Genomic DNA, 16,364 nt, shown 5'->3' on the forward strand with positions numbered 1-16,364 from the left:
CATTATTAAAAAAATAATAAAATATAATTTAATGTATTATCTGGCAGTTATAGAATTGATTTTAGTGTTTACTTTTGAGGCATTTAGAATTTAATGAACTGCGATGATTGTACTGCAAAAGGTATTCAAAATAGAGAAATATATATATTAAAAATATAATTTAAAATGTATTATTTTGACAGTTATAGCAGTTAGATTTGTGCTCTGAACACTTTCTTGTCTCAGAGGTCTGAAGCCATCTGAACTGAGGCACAAAGTGCTCTTTGTGAGTCTGTGAGTCCAGAGCCATCAAAGAAACACTGATAAACTAGTGGACGATACTGGCACACAATACCAGCCTTGACTTACACACAATGAGAGCCCTCTCTCCAAAATGACATTATTATCGATACAGCAAAGCCCGGATGTGTGTATATGCGTGTTTGTTCAGGGACAGAGAGAGAGATAGAAAGAGAGCTCAAGAGAGCGCTCAATCTTGGCAGTTGGCATATAAGTGTATCACAATCTAGTCGGTGTTTTCCATGTAGGCTGTGAGGACTGTCGGGTTTTGAGGGAAATATAGAGCACTGTCGGTTTATAATGGTCAAGAGTTCACCATCAAGGCTTTATGACTTGTTTACATGTTCGAAATAAATCAGTGCACTGGCTCTTGGAATTATACGGCGACGTCAGCTTCATCAGAGCCAATCAGCGTTCAGCATCGTTCACCTGTACTAGTAAACAGGTAACAAACCTCGAGACAACATTCCTGCGTACTCGAGCCTTTTCATATTTACAAACCTTTTAACCTCGTCCGTATTCTGGTCGCTTTTTACTCAGACTTTTGATTTGTATTATAATTTTTGTTGAAATGAAAGTGTTCGCTTTGAACTGACGGCTACTGAAGGATTTTCTGTACAGGAGGATAGTCTATAAACTTCTCGTAACCGACGGAAATGGACTACATGATATGTTTTTCGTTTGCTCTACACTAAATGGATGATTTCTGATTAAAACGGAAAGAAAAGAGAAAGAATTCCTGTCAAACGTGGACCGAAGTGAAGGGAGCATCATCTCTTCCGCGCTTATTTCGCTATGAATATTTAACTGTCCGCTCAAACTGACGGACTGACTTTACATTGGGATTATTTTGAGGATGAGGAAGATGAAGATGAAGGCTGCTGTGCTCCAGATGCTCGCACTGTGTCTCGCACTAAGTTTACCTGCGAGCGCTCAGACGGAGGAAGGCAAACCTGAAGGTAAATCGGTTTTACTGTGTACATAATGCACCTGTCTGCTACTGGAAATACATAAGAGAATAACATGCACATTTTCATTTGAATCTTTTTTTATTAAACTGACACTTTGCATACAATTTCATGCAAGTGTAATAGTAATAATAGTGCAATTTGCATATAAATATTGTGCACATATATATATATATAATGTAATGCAAAACAATATACATCCTAAAATAGTTAGGTGGCTGTCAGTACTGCATTCAGAAAACCTGTTTCTGCACCATTGTGTCTAAGCGAGATATGTTTGTTTATCTTAGACTGCGAGTGTAAAAAGAGAGATTTGTTCCTGTACTAAATCAGTGCTCAGTTCAAATAACAAGTGACTCAACCAGTAGATTTAGTCGAACCTGTTCCCTGACTCAACGGCTGTCCTCTGAAAAAAAAAGAGGAGTTGGAACCTGTGATGCCAAATGCATTTTACTGCTTCATGTCTACTGAGTTTCATTAACTTTTGCTTGAATTTTGTCTTGTTTAGTTGGTTTTGTCTACACAGTGGCCTTATTCAAACAGCATCCCAGTTTTCAAAATAGTGGTCAATCAATGTATGTTTTTGCTGTTAATTCCAACCATATTTGGTTACATCAACGGTTAATTTGAGTATTTTGTAAATTGTATGTTCACATAATTTGTAATTGCTAATGAGGAATTATCAGATGCAGGAAGTGTCCATGAAAAAACATTACACAACACAAGGAAAACAATAAGTTCGGCTCACACACACACGTACGCAGAGACAAAGTGTGATATGATTTGATGCACTGGTTGATCTTTGGCCTCTGCTGTACTGTTGACTAAGAAGGGTGGAGCACAATGGTATGAACAACAACAACAGATGTGGAGTCCAGGTGATCTGGCAACTGATGAACCTACTGGACGCATAATCGCATAATCCTACGTCATCTCTCAGACCAATATTTGACTGCGACCCCCAGAATACGGCTGTAGAATCTCTTACAAATCATGCATTTTTTATGACAACTGAGCAAGTACAGAGAATTGCTACTGCCAATACATCCACAGATATGCTGTTGTGAGTAGGGCTGTCACTAACGATTATCTTGGTAATCGAATAATCGGTTGATTATTCTGACGATTAATCAAGTAATCGGATAATTATAATTATCATATAATTTTTTTTAGGTAATTAAAATAGACCTAAACAAACAATGGACTTTAAAATTACTTAAAATACATATATAATAGTAGTGAGGCAATAATAATCAGTGTTGGGGAAAGTTACTTTTAAAAGTAATGCATTACAATATTAAGTTACTCCCTAAAAAAGTAACTAATTACGTTACTTAGTTACTTTTTATAGAAAGTAATGTGTTACGTTACTTTTGCGTTACTTTTTAAATCTGGACAGGGCTTGCTTGTTTGTTTTTAATATAGAAAGTTCTATTTTTTGCAAATGTAAAAGCCTTTTCACACCAAAAGCCTTAGGCTTAGAGAAAAGTAAATTCACGTCTGTACAGTAGACCACAGAAGAAAAAATGTCAACTTTTCAGCAATGAAAAAAGGAAAACAAATGTTAGATTATCTTGAGTAATTTTTGTTTATTAGTATGGATGAATTAGATCATCGAAGGTCGGCAGCAAAGACATTGGTTAACAAAATTAAATACATAAATACATTACTTATTTGAAACTTTGTAACTCTTGTCAATTAAAAAGTAATGTGTTACTTTACTAGCTACTTGCAAAAAAGTAATATTATTATGTGACTTGCATTACTTGTAATGTGTTACCCTCAACACTGATAATAATTGGTTCAAATAAAGTATCAAAAGCAAGTAATCATATGGTTTTATTCAACAAAACTGTGAAAATACATAATGTATTACAAACAATAGAACAACTGTACATTATGCATTATAAAAAATCCCTGCAAAGGGCGCCAATGACCTGACGATTGTTTTTATACTTTCTAATTTATATCTAATCCTTATTTGATATTGACTAAACAACAATTTACATCAATTTAATTCAAATATCCACTTAATCTTTAATATTTGGCTATTTCTATAGGACAGAAATGCTACAGCCACAGTAATTTCTTGAATATGTGGACATCAAAACATGTAAACTCAGAGTTAGGGTTTGAGCTTTTATTTTAAAAGTGCAATGAACACTTAGCATATTGAGAAAGATACTGATGTATTCTCCTGTGTTGCGTGGTTTATAAACGATTTACCTTTCAAATCTGAATCTGATTAATTGGCACATGTTGCATTCTCAGATGAACATTATAATCAACCCAAACTCACAGCAATATTTCCACACATGTAAATAACTGTTTGTGTGGAGCAGCATTTACTGTGAATGGAGCCACTCTGAGATGCATGTACGTAATCTACACGCATGTAAATAATGGTGAATTCACACTAGTATTATGCTTTATAATTTGTACATGGGTTTAATATATCATGCAGCCGTAGAAAACGCTCTAACAAATGCATTTCGTTGAACACGTGTCCCTGGAATGTGTCATTTCCGGGATTTTGCCGATTACTTGACACAGGAAAAATGCAATCAAGGATTTTTTTTTTATAATCGAGTACTCAAATTGAATCAAGGAATTGTGACAGCCCTAGTTGTAAGCATGTACTGCTATAAAACATATATGAAATTAACCTATAGCAGATCTATACAGGTGGAGCTGGGGAAGGTGGAGGGTTTCTGAAGCGTGCTGCAATTGCTACAGCGAGCATTAGCAAAGTATTTGAATGTTAAGCAGCAAGCTCATTGGTTGTTTATGCAACTAAAATGGTTGCTGTAATGATGTGATTATATCAGATGAGTTAGAACTTATCAGTCTGCACCATCTAGAGTTTCATGACGTAACTTTGTATTTATGTTGTAAATAACTATTGTGAGGCAATAGCATCTAGATGAACAATAAATACTGTTAATACCCAGAAATTCATCACTGATCTTAACTTTCTCATTTTGCGTATATTTAAGGCTTGTAGTGCAGAAAGCAAATGTTTTAAAATCTGATGTAGTCCTTTCTGAATCAGTACTCTTTTATCCAAATGTGACACAGGACCATAAAACCAGTCATATGGGTCATTTTTTTGAAATTGAGAATTGAGAAACTGTATCTGAAAGCTAAATATATAAGCTTTCCATTGATGTATGGTTTGTTAGGATAGGACCATATTTAGTCGAGATACAACTATTTGAAATCTGGAATCTGAGAATGCAAAAAAATCTGAATATTGAGAAAATCGCTTTTAAAGATGTCCAAATTAAGTTCTTAGCAATTCATATTACTAAACAAAAATTAAGTTTTGATATATTTACGGTAGGAAATATAAAAAAAATATTTTGTATATCTAATAATCTAATGATTTTTGGCACTTTTAGAAAAATCGATAATTTCGACCCATACAAATGTATTTTTGGCTATTGCTACAAATATACCTGTGCTACTTAAGACTGGTTTTGTGGTCCAGGGTCACAAATGTCATGTAATCTCAAAAATGTTAAATGGGGTTTTTATTATCATAATCAGTATCATTTCATAAAAGTAGCCCATACAACCCATGCACTATATTCCAAGTCTTCTAAAGCCTACAGACTGAAATTTAATTTGTTATTTAGTGAAATCTTGATGGAGTATCTCCATCCCAGCTCTTCTTAGTGCGTACTTGAAAGGTTGAGAAAAAAACAATGTCCGATTCATGAATTGATCATCATTCTTTTGAATCAGATTTTTTCAACGAATTGGTTAGATTCGATTCATAATTCGCACAGATTGCACTTTATGAATCACACTGAAATGATTCTTGTTCCTTGTGACTCAGTGTTTTGGTCTAACAGCTCAATGGAGGGGATGATTATCAGTGAATAACAACTTCAGCTTTTATTTAAAAACCTATTGTGTCTCATGGAAGAATTGTTTAGAGTGACATGAGGGCTAAAATATGCTACACAACCCTTCAGAATAGAAATTAACATAGTGATTTATAAATTGTTACTGAGAAAACTTGGGCATCATACAGTAAACAACTGAAGATCAGATACTTCCAGTCTTTCAAGTTGTCCTGAACACAACAGACTTATGCATAAATATGCACCTCATTGCTGGGAGTCACATGACAAATGAAATATGTGTTGTAAAATCATCCAGTTCAAGTAAGTGTAAGTGTGATTCTAAAAAATCTGAGTATGTGCAACCAGCGCCGACTCGTTAAAAATCTGTGCAATTGTTATTTATTCATGAATATCCCAAGACATAAATAATGACAGAATTTTCATTTTTAATATTACCACCCCTTAATCTGCACATTTCCACCCGCGGCGCCACCACTTTGCTTTCTTAAGCAACAACGGAGTACCAGTTCTAACACCATGGCAAAAGTTAGATCAAAGCATGCTAACTTGTTATGTTTTTGGCTGCACAGACGAACACAGAAAACTAGCCTCAGAGGAGACAAGAGAGCAGTGCATTTATTGATTTATTTACTGTATATTACGCCACTGCCAAACAGATCTAATATAATGCGATTTCTTTCCCAGCTGTTTATCTTCACAGACATAACCAAGTGTTTTTGTAACTGTTTTTGTGTTTTTAACATTAGCTTTTGTGCATTTGATAGTTTAAGCGCAATAAGACATAAAAGAGAACTTAGTTAAAGGATTAGTTCACTTTCATAACAACAATGCACAGATAATGTACTCACCCCCTTGTCATCCAAGATGTTCATGTCTTTCTTTCCTCAGTTGTAAAGAAATTATGTTTTTTTTGAGGAAAACATTTCAGGGTTTCTCTCTTTATGATGGATATGGATGGTGCCCCGAAGTTTGAACTTCCGAAATGCAGTTTAAATGCACTTTAAATGCAGCTTCAAAAGGCTCTAAACGTTCCCAGTCGAGGAGGAAGGGTCTTATCTAGCGAAACGATCGGTTATTTTTGAAACAAATTGACAATTTATATACTTTTTAACCTCAAATGCTCGTCTTGTCTCATCTCTGCGCAGCGCATGCGAAGTCTGTGTGATTCAGATTAATACATTTAGGGTACGTCTAAAAACTCCCATCTCGTTTTCTTCCCTAACTTCAAAATCATTTTAGATCGCTGCAAAAGTACTGACATAGTGTTTACAAAGTGAACATACAAAGAAACTCAAACTCCCTTTACAAAAAAAGGTAAAAGCAGCATTAAAGGACGATTTTGACATTGAAGACATAAACGAGATGGGAGTTTTTAGACGTACCCTAACTGTATTTACCTCAATCACACTGAGTTTGCATGTGCTGCGCAGAGATGAGACAAGACGAGCATTTGAGGTTAAAAAGTATATAAATTGTCAATTTGTTTCGAAAATAACCGATCGTTTTGCTAGATAAGACCCTTCCTCCTCGGCTGGGATCGTTTAGAGCCTTTTGAAGCTGCATTTAAACTGCATTTCGGAAGTTCAAACTTCGGGGCGCCATCCATATCCATTATAAAGAGAGAAATCCTGAAATGTTTTCCTCAAAAAAACACAACTTCTTTACGACTGAGGAAAGAAAGACATGAACATCTTGGATGACAAGGGGGTGAGTAAATTATCTGTACATTGTTGTTATGAAAGTGAACTAATCCTTTAAGCCGCTTTCTGTGTGCGCTCAGAAAACCTTATATCAGAAGTTTAAACTAATATGGTTTAAAACGCATGATTTCAGCTTGATAGACATGATAATCAAAACCAAAACACATGTTTTTTGGCAAAGTATCTGAGATAGGTATGTAAAAGCACAGCTCTATTCTGGAAAAAGGGGCGGGGAGCAGCAGCTCATTTGCATTTAAAAAAAAACATGCATGAAAACAGCGTGTTTCTGCTTCCTCTCAAAATAAGCCTTTTCAAAATAATCTGTGGGGTATTTTGAGCTGAAACTTCACCAACACATTCTGGAGACATCTGAGACTTATATTACATATTGTAAAAAGGTGCATAATAGGACTCCTTTTAATGCCTTGAAGTACTTCTCCTGGAATCAGTATAATATTACATTATTCATTCTGGAAGGCTTTTTTATGTTTGCCAATGTCATATTGTAACATGTTTATCTAGCTAAAGGAATAATGTTTGAATGTGTCTGGTGTACAGGATGTACTAAATGATGACAGACTGCCATTGTCCTGCTCTTTCACAATGAGCTGCTACGATACACATACAAAGAACCGAAACAGAATGTTATAGTGAAAAGTGTGACTGAATATCATATAATGTTGGCTCTACAAAACTTTTTTGAAAGAATGTACTCAGGCACACCTGTGCTAACCATTTTCATTAGATATTAATATGGTACATGGCTTATTTTACTAATATGCAACATGTGAATGCCTACTTATCAGATGACCATTGCACTTGAGTCATACAAAAAGATATGTGTCAAATGTCCTGTGAAGATTACGGCAGTTGTCGACCTTTTGGCATTGTTGTGAAGTGTTCTGAGTGGATTTGAAGACGTCAGTATGAGTAGTAAAGTGTGTGTTGAAGGCTCCCACACGCATACTCAAGGCCGCTCCTCCAGGAGTGTTGAATAGATTCACAATCACGCTGTGTGTAGCCTCTCTGTTTCTGCTGTCGCCTCCACATTCATTGTACATTCATTTATGGAAATACTCAGATTTGAGCACTGCCAAATTCTTGATTTACGTCAAAGGATCATTTGAGTGAACAGTGAACGTTTAGGCCCAAATGTAAAAAAAACTCCTTTTGTGGAACCTATTGAACCTTTCATTATAAGATATTAAATGAATGCCACAGTGTTTTAGCAAAACATCTTTTACATTTAATCATTTCAGTGATTCAAAAATTAGCAACACCAGGAAATATTATCCTTTACAGTCATTTACTGTGTTTTTTGTGTGAGTAATGCGGCATCCCGGAATACATACACACATAGTCACATACACAAACATGTGTCTGATAAATCCAAATAATTCCTACTTTGCCCGAGGAACAGGAGTGACCTGTAACTTTAAGTGGCTTTTAGGTGCAAAACAAAGTCATTAAGCTAGGCATGGTTTCTATGTGTGTGCATGCCAATCTGTTGTGTGTTAGCTGACCCTTTAATGACAATAAATTATTAAGACATTAATGTGTAGATTTATGTGTGTTTATGCTCGTGAGAACCAATCTGTCAGGTTTGGCTAATCTCTTTGTGACCGTGGCCAAGTTTCTGTTTACGAGGCAGCTAAGCTGTGTCTGTTGTGTGTGGCTTTAGACCTCCCCTGGCTTTTGTTTTTCTCGTACCTGTGATGTGAACCTGTTAGTTGAGCCTAGCGTGTGTATTTTGTGAGCGTTTGGCGGGTTCCTACACTTGTTTTCGCGCTTTGGTTGAATAGAAGCATTGTATCATGAAGCATTGCTCACTTGAGTGAACAGACTGAGGGCTGTTCATATTAACACATTCATGCGTTTAAAGTATGAACAAACTTTTTTTTTTAAATTGGATAGACTTTTTTTTAGAGGGATAGTTCACTCAAACATTAAAATTTTGTAATTTACTTACCCTCATGTCATTTCAAATATGTGAGTGACTTTCTTTTGTTGAGCATAAAAGATATTTTAAAGAATGTGAACTAAATGGTATGGGGAAAAATACTATGTAAGTCAATGGGGACCAAAAACTTAAATCACTTTTTTTTAGAATATATTGTGTGAGAGTATCTATTGTGTGTGAGAGAGAGTTCAGTAGAAGAAATACATTTTCATTTTTGGTTGAACATTTTCTTTTTTCTTTTAACGCGGCACCTTAAAGACAGAATTCATAAGGTGCAACATCTAAGACATGCATTTGGCGCACATTTACAAAAAGGCAAAAACTGTCACTATGATAAGGATTTTTGTGGAAAAAGCATACTTTAGTACTCTCAAAAGAGTACTTTACACCTTGTAGAATCTGTAAAATGGTAATTGTTTTACCAAAACAAGAGGGATCATAGAAAATGCATGTTGTTTTTTTTATTTAGTACTGACCTGAATAAGATATTTCACATAAAAGACGTTTACATATAGTCCACAAGAGAAAATAATAGTTGAATTTATAAAAAATGACCCTGTTCAAAAGTTTACATACGCTTGATTCTTAATACTGTGTTGTTACCTGAATGATCCACAACTGTTTTTTTTTTTTGTTTAGTGATAGTTGTTCATGAGTTCCGTTTGTCCTGAACAGATAAACTGCCTGCTGTTCTTCAGAAAAATCCATCAGGTCCCACAAATTCTTTGTTTTTTTTAAGCATTTTTGTGTATTTGAACCCTTTCCAACAATGACTGTATGATTTTGAGATCCATCTTTTCACACTGAGAGACTCATATGCAACTATTACAGAAGGTTCAAACGCTCGTTGATGCTTCAGAAGGAAAAACGATGCATTAAGAGCAGGGGGTGAAAACTTTTGGACAGTATGAAGAAGTGTACATTTTTCTTATTTTGCCTAAATATAATTTTTATTTTATTTAGTACTGCCCTTCAGAAGCTTCAGAAGATGTTTCCCAGAAGACAAAATAGGTTAAATTTACCCTGATCTTCAAATTCAAAAAGTTTAACCCCCCCCCCTCCTTAGTTCCTTAAAGCATGCTAAAAGTTTATTACAACATAATGATTTAAAATGTACTTTAACATAAAATGTTTCATATAATTTTAAAAGTATACTTGAGTATGTTATACAGTACCCTCTAAGAAAAGTCTGTGAAAGTACGGGCCCAATCTATTGTGTTAATAGCCTGGGTGCTTTACCTTGTGTTGTGTTTTAGGGAAATGTTTTAGGGAAATGTCTGTAAATCTGACAGGAAATGTGCTGGTAATATTCGTTCAGGACATTGTTTGTTTCTCTATATGGAAATATGGTGTAGTGTGTACTTTACGCTTAAGCAGCCTTTTATTTTATTAATATAATATTTTCTGCAAGTACAGTTTTTCAAATCAAATGCTTTTAATATTTGAAGTAAACAACAAGTGCACACAGAACAATTATGTGAACTTATTTTTTACAGGGGGAGTTATGAGATGTTTTTTGACTTGCGGTTGTTTGTTTTAGGGCTTCTGTTCTTAGGAACATTACAGGTGGAATGCAGTGTTGCTGCTTCCATTTAATCGCTTCTGTGAACTTAAACCTACAATACAATTGCAATGCTCAGAGGTTGCTATTTCATAACATAATCTTGCAGTTGTGTTTCATGTAGCAACTTTCTTTAGGTTTAGCCTAAATTTAATAAATGAGGCATGTGCTTGCATACAGCATGTGTATAGAGTTAAATGAATTAAAAGTAATCTAAATATAGCTCAAATGTTATGTTTCATTTTGAAATCTCAGAGATTTGATTGCAGACTTTATTGGGTTTAGTGTGATTACTGGGGTCTTTTTAGTTTTCTATAACTAAAACTAAAACCATGAAAAAAAAAGATAATTAAAATAACACTAAATATTAATAAGAAAAAACTCAACCTTATTTTATTTAAGGTGACACACTGCAGGCGAATAGGGTAAAAAAAAACAGAATATTTATCACTTTACTTACCAAGTTGATTGATTACTTTGATAATTGCGGACATTTTTTGTATTACAAGTTTTCTAAAATGTTAGGTTTAAATATTTAAAAGAGGCATTATTTAATGAAATATGCACTAATTTGCATACATTTCTAGTACAAAAATCTAACACTGGATGAAGTCAGTTTCAAAATTCTTGTTTAATTTTTTTTGACATGTTAGTCAAATGTTTTTACAGAGGGAATTTTGGGTATCTCATTTTGTCATTTTGTCTAAAAAACTTAGAACAGACAGAAAACAGTGTATTTTTTTTTTTTACCATTTTGGGGGAATAAAATGTTGTATAAAATCAAGCAAATTATATATGAACAAATCCCTCTGTAAAAAAAACCCTTCAGAATATAGACAGGAATAAAAATGTAAAGTTTGGTGTGTGGAAGTGCTACTGAAGTGGAGATTTATGGCTCAGTGTAGGAGAAAAAACTCATTTTGAGAAAACGGCTTTTAAAAATATGTATTGTAATTGAAATCTATTGACACAAATAGATAAAGTGCTATAAAAGAAACACTTAGCAGTGTCTTTTGGGTGTTTTCGTTCCACTAGTCTGAAAAAACACATCTTGAGCTCAAAAATCTCAAACTTGACAGATGCCTGCAGTGTCTCCCCTTAATTTCTCTTTTTGAGTTAGTTTAACTTGAAGTATTAAAGTAAGTAAAACTAAACAAAAAAAGACAAAAACAGACAACGCAATTAATAAAACTAACTCAAATGAAAGTGAAAATATAGAATCAAATCTAATTCAAAACCTATAAACCTATAGTATATCAAAAATACTAGGTGATCTGTGTTTGCACTGTGTCTGTGTTGAGCCTTCCCTGCGTTTACCAAAGGAGAAGTTTGATAAGAACTAAAAGGTTTCTAAATACGGCCTGGACCTTCAAGAATTCGTTCTGAAAAGCATATCAACACGATGTCTGATCAACACACCACACCTGTGTGGCTGGACCGAACGCCTGTTTGTCTTTCGCAAGAGACATTTAGACCCATTTGTTGGACTCTGTAATGCTGTTAACATTTTACAATATGCGTGTGTGCTTTATCAGTACGTGTCTGTGCTTTTCAGTTCTTTATTTATAAGGACAGAAACACTTCTACATACCTGCCATTATGTGTATGTGATTCTATAATCTTACAAGCTCTATTTATCCTGCTTTCTGACCCTAATGGATCATAAATGCATTGACCATTTTCTCAGAAGAACTCTGATTTTCTTTAAAATCTGTAAAGGCTCCTGAGGGCATTTCTAAGTATTAATGGGAATATTTTTACTAGACACCCACCCTAATGACTTGTTTTGACCGTGGCAGACTTGAACCAAGGGCAACATTTGAAATGCAAAACAGCTTCACCTCATACTCCCTCTAGTCTTCTTTTACCTTTTAGTATGCCTTCCTGATGTCATTATATGAGCAAGAATGCAAGAAAAACAACCGCTGATGCTCATTTTGAGATTTATTTTGCTTTAAATAGGACATAATGTGAAAATCATTCGGCTATTATTGTAAATAATGACCCCTGTCAAGTTATTTTTGGGATAATATACCATTTCTGTTCATTATCCTTGTAATTACAAACTTCTTACTACATAAATATATAAATAGACAAGAAATAGTAATACTAAATATTAGCTGAGATCATACAATTATTTGATCAATTACAAGGCTTCTTAATTTAAACACTACCTGTCAAAAGTTTTTGAACAGTAAGGTTTTTTAATGTTTTTAAAGACGTCTCTTCTGTTCACCAAGCCTGCATTTATTTGATCTAAAATACAAAAACAGTTACATTTAGAAATAGTTTTACAATTTAGAATAACTGTTTTCTATTTGAATGCATTTTAAAATGTAATTTATTCCTGTGATTTCAAAGCTGAATTTTTGCATCATTACTGCAGTCACATGATTCTTCAGAAATTATTCTAATATTTGATAATTGATTAATAAATAATTGATTTGCTGCTCAAAAAACACGTAGCATTATTATTATGTTGAAAACAACTGAGTAGAATTTTTTTCAGGTTTCTCTGATGCTGTTCAGAAGAACAGCATTTTTCTGAAATAGAAATCTTACGTAACATTATAATAATAATAAATGTTTCTTGAACAGCTAAACAGCATAATAGAATGATTTCTGAAGGATCATGTGACACTAAAGACTGGACTGGAGTAATGATGCTGAAAATGTAGCTTTGCAATCACAGAAATAAATTACATTTTAAAATATATTCAAATAGAAAACAGTTATTTTAAATAGTAAAAATAATTACATTTTTTACTGTTTTTGCTGTACTTTTGATCACATAAATGCAGGCTTGGTGAGCAGAAGAGACTTGTTTTAAAACATTTAAAATCTCACTATTCAAAGTTAAATTCATTAAATAAGACATAATGTGCATTCAGTCTGTAAATAATGACCAGTATCCCATTATCCCACTAATTACAAGGCTTTTTTTAAACATAAATATATAAATAGGGATGAAATCTTAAATATCAGCGGAAAACAGTGACTAATATGTCATATTATATTTGAACATGTATATTTATTTTTAATAGAACTGTATTATATACATTACTGTTCAAAAGTTTAGGGACAGAAAGGTTTTATTTTTTTGTTTTTGGAAAGAATTTAATAGTTTCATTCAGCAAGGTTGCATTAAATTGATGAAAAGTAATTATAAAGACATTTATAGTGTTAAAAAGATTTCTGTTTTAAATAATGTATCATAGTATCCACAAAAATATTAGGCAGCACATTGTTTTCAACATTGATAATAATAATAATAATAATAAATGTTTCTTGAGCAGCAAATCAGCATATTAGAATGGTTTCTGAAGGATCATGTGACACTAAAGACTGGAGTAATGATGCAAAAAAATCAGCTTTGCATCACAGAAATAAATTACATTTTAAAATATATTAAAATAAAAAAACAGTTATTTAAAATTATAATAACATTTCACAATTTTACTAGATTCTTGATCAAATCTAGTAAAATTGTTAGAGCAAAAAAAAAAATCCCAACATTTAAATGATCTCTCATTTGTTTTTGCTATGATAAATTCACTCTTTCTCTCTGTTTTACAGTATGCACAGGCACACAGAACTCGCTGAGTGTCACAGGAAGCTCTGAGGTCCAGTACAAGCTCATGAAGGAGATGTACACGGGCTGCAAGATTGTCATAGGAAACCTGGAGATCACACAGATGGAGCACAACCGCGATTTCTCATTCCTACAGGTAAACAACATTTGTAGGATTTAAAGGAATAGTTCACCCAAAACTGATTACTTACCCTCATGTTGTTCTAAAAATTACGGTTGAACCACTGATGCCACATGGACTATTTTAACAATGTCCTTACTACGTTTCTGGGCTTGGGAACATTTCAGTTGCATTGTTGTGTATGTAGTCAGCTCTTGGATTTCATCAAAAATATCTTAATGTGTGTTCTGAAGATGAACGAAGGTCTAACAGGTTTGGAACAACATAAGAGTGAAATTTCATTTTTGGGTGAACTATGTAACAGGAGATCAGGCCACAAGTGTGCATGAGTTCACAGCAGTCCAACCAGATTCATCTTTTGTAGGCTGATCATGTCTGAATCTGTATGTCTATTATGTTTCATTTTATGAATGTGTAACCCAACCCCTCTTCACAGTCTATCCGTGAGGTAACGGGCTACATCCTCATCGCCATAAACCAGTTCCGACGTCTACCTCTGGAACAGCTGCGAGTCATCCGAGGGACGTCTCTGTACGAAGATCGCTTCGCTCTCGCCATCCTCGTCAACTATCAGAAAGATGGAGTGTACGGACTAAAGGAGTTGGGCCTCACGCATTTGACAGGTGCGCTCACACATACGTGACAGGTGACACATTCTCACCCACAGAAACACGTTCTGTCAAAACGCCCACGCAGTTGCTATGGAAACCAGACTCTCTGGAGGGTGTGGTGTGGAAGAGTGAGTCAACGGACAGAAAAAAGATTTATGTGTGTGGGGTTTATTAAAGGAATTCAACCACAAATGAGCATTATCTCATCGTGAAGCCAAACTTGGACAGACACATGCTTGTCACTGCCTTATAGCTTGAAGAAAAATGGTGTATTATATTATTCCTCATGATAAATTCCAGGAGATTGACTTTAGATACTACAGTTAGACGCGAGCATGTCCCGACCTGCTTCGGCAAACACGACACATCTAATGTGAAATTCAATCCGTGTAGTTTTGTCTTTCCATTGTGTGTCTCCGAGTGTGTGAATCAATGAACGTGTTTGTCATTTTTTTCACTGCCCTTCCTTTAACCTCTTAGTAAGTCCATTGGGACTCAGTGTGAGGAATCAATATGAAAGCTGGGTATATTAAAATCTGAACACAGTATGTACTGTTTCTTTATTAGTAATGTTTGATTATGATGATCTCTTCGCATGAATATTGGTATTTGTGCTTGAACTTAAACCCTTACAATCACCTAACAAAACTTTAGCATACATGCACAATGCCCTATATTTTGGCATCGACTTTTACTTGGTGAAACACCATTTATACAGTTGGGGTCAAAAGTTTACATACACCTTGCAGAATCTGCTAAATGTTAATTATTTTACTAAAATAAGAAGGATTATACAAAATGCAGTTTTATTTAGTACTGACCTGAAAAAGATATTTCACATAAAATATGTTTACATATAGTCCACAAGAGAAAATAATAGCTGAATTTATAAAAATGACCCTGTTCAAAAGTTTACATTCACTTGATTCTTAATGCTGTTGTTATCTGAATGATCCACAGCTGTTTTTTTTTTGTTTAGTGATAGTTGTTCATGAGTCCCTTGTTTGTATTGAACAGTTAAACTGCCTGCTGTTCTTCAGAAAAATCCCACAAATTCTTTAGTTTTTCAGCATTTTTGTGTATTTGAACCATTTCCATCAATGACTGTATGATTTTGAGATCCATCTTTTCACACTGAGGACAATTGAGGGACTATATTACAGAAGGTTCAAACACTCACTGATGCTCCAGAAGGAAAAAAGCCAGAGGGTGAAAACTTTTGAACAGAATGAAGATGTGTCAATTTTTCTTAATTTTTGGCCAAATATCTTTTTTTTTTTTTTTAGTACTGCCCTTCAGAAGCTATAGAAGATACTTACATGTTTCACTGAAGACAAAATAAATTCACACTGATCTTCAAATTCAAAAAGTTTAAACCTTCTGTAATAGATGCATATGAGTCCCTCAGTTGTCCTCAGTCCACAAAATTATTCAGTCATTGTTGGAAAGGGTTCAAATACACAAAAATCCTGAAATACCAAAGAATTTGTGTGACCTTAGGGTTTTTCTGAAGAACAGCGGGCAGTTTAACTGTTCAGGACAAACAAGGGACTCTTGATTAATTATCACTAAACCAAAAAAAAAAAAAAAAACACAGCTGTGGATCATTCAGGTAACAACACAGTATTAAGAATCAAGTGTACGTAAACTTTTGACTTCTACTGTATATTTAACTTTCTTTTTTTCTGAGAGTAGAGGAC

At 34.2% G+C, this 16,364-nt stretch overlaps 1 protein-coding gene across 1 annotated transcript in view; it reads left to right on the forward strand.

Moving 5' to 3' along the window:
• Nucleotides 1-671: 671 nt before the first annotated feature.
• erbb3a (erb-b2 receptor tyrosine kinase 3a) overlaps nucleotides 672-16,364 on the forward strand; it is a 40,827-nt gene continuing 25,134 nt past the window's right edge. The window contains exons 1-4 of the mRNA XM_073851825.1: nucleotides 672-1,238; nucleotides 13,917-14,068; nucleotides 14,490-14,676; nucleotides 14,721-14,792. Of these exons, the coding sequence (XP_073707926.1) occupies nucleotides 1,136-1,238; nucleotides 13,917-14,068; nucleotides 14,490-14,676; nucleotides 14,721-14,792 (514 nt within the window). The 5' untranslated portion in view covers nucleotides 672-1,135. The remainder of the gene's footprint in view (nucleotides 1,239-13,916; nucleotides 14,069-14,489; nucleotides 14,677-14,720; nucleotides 14,793-16,364) is intronic.

Source organism: Garra rufa, chromosome 12, assembly GCF_049309525.1.
Source record: "Garra rufa chromosome 12, GarRuf1.0, whole genome shotgun sequence".
NCBI classification, from domain to species: Eukaryota; Metazoa; Chordata; class Actinopteri; order Cypriniformes; family Cyprinidae; genus Garra; species Garra rufa.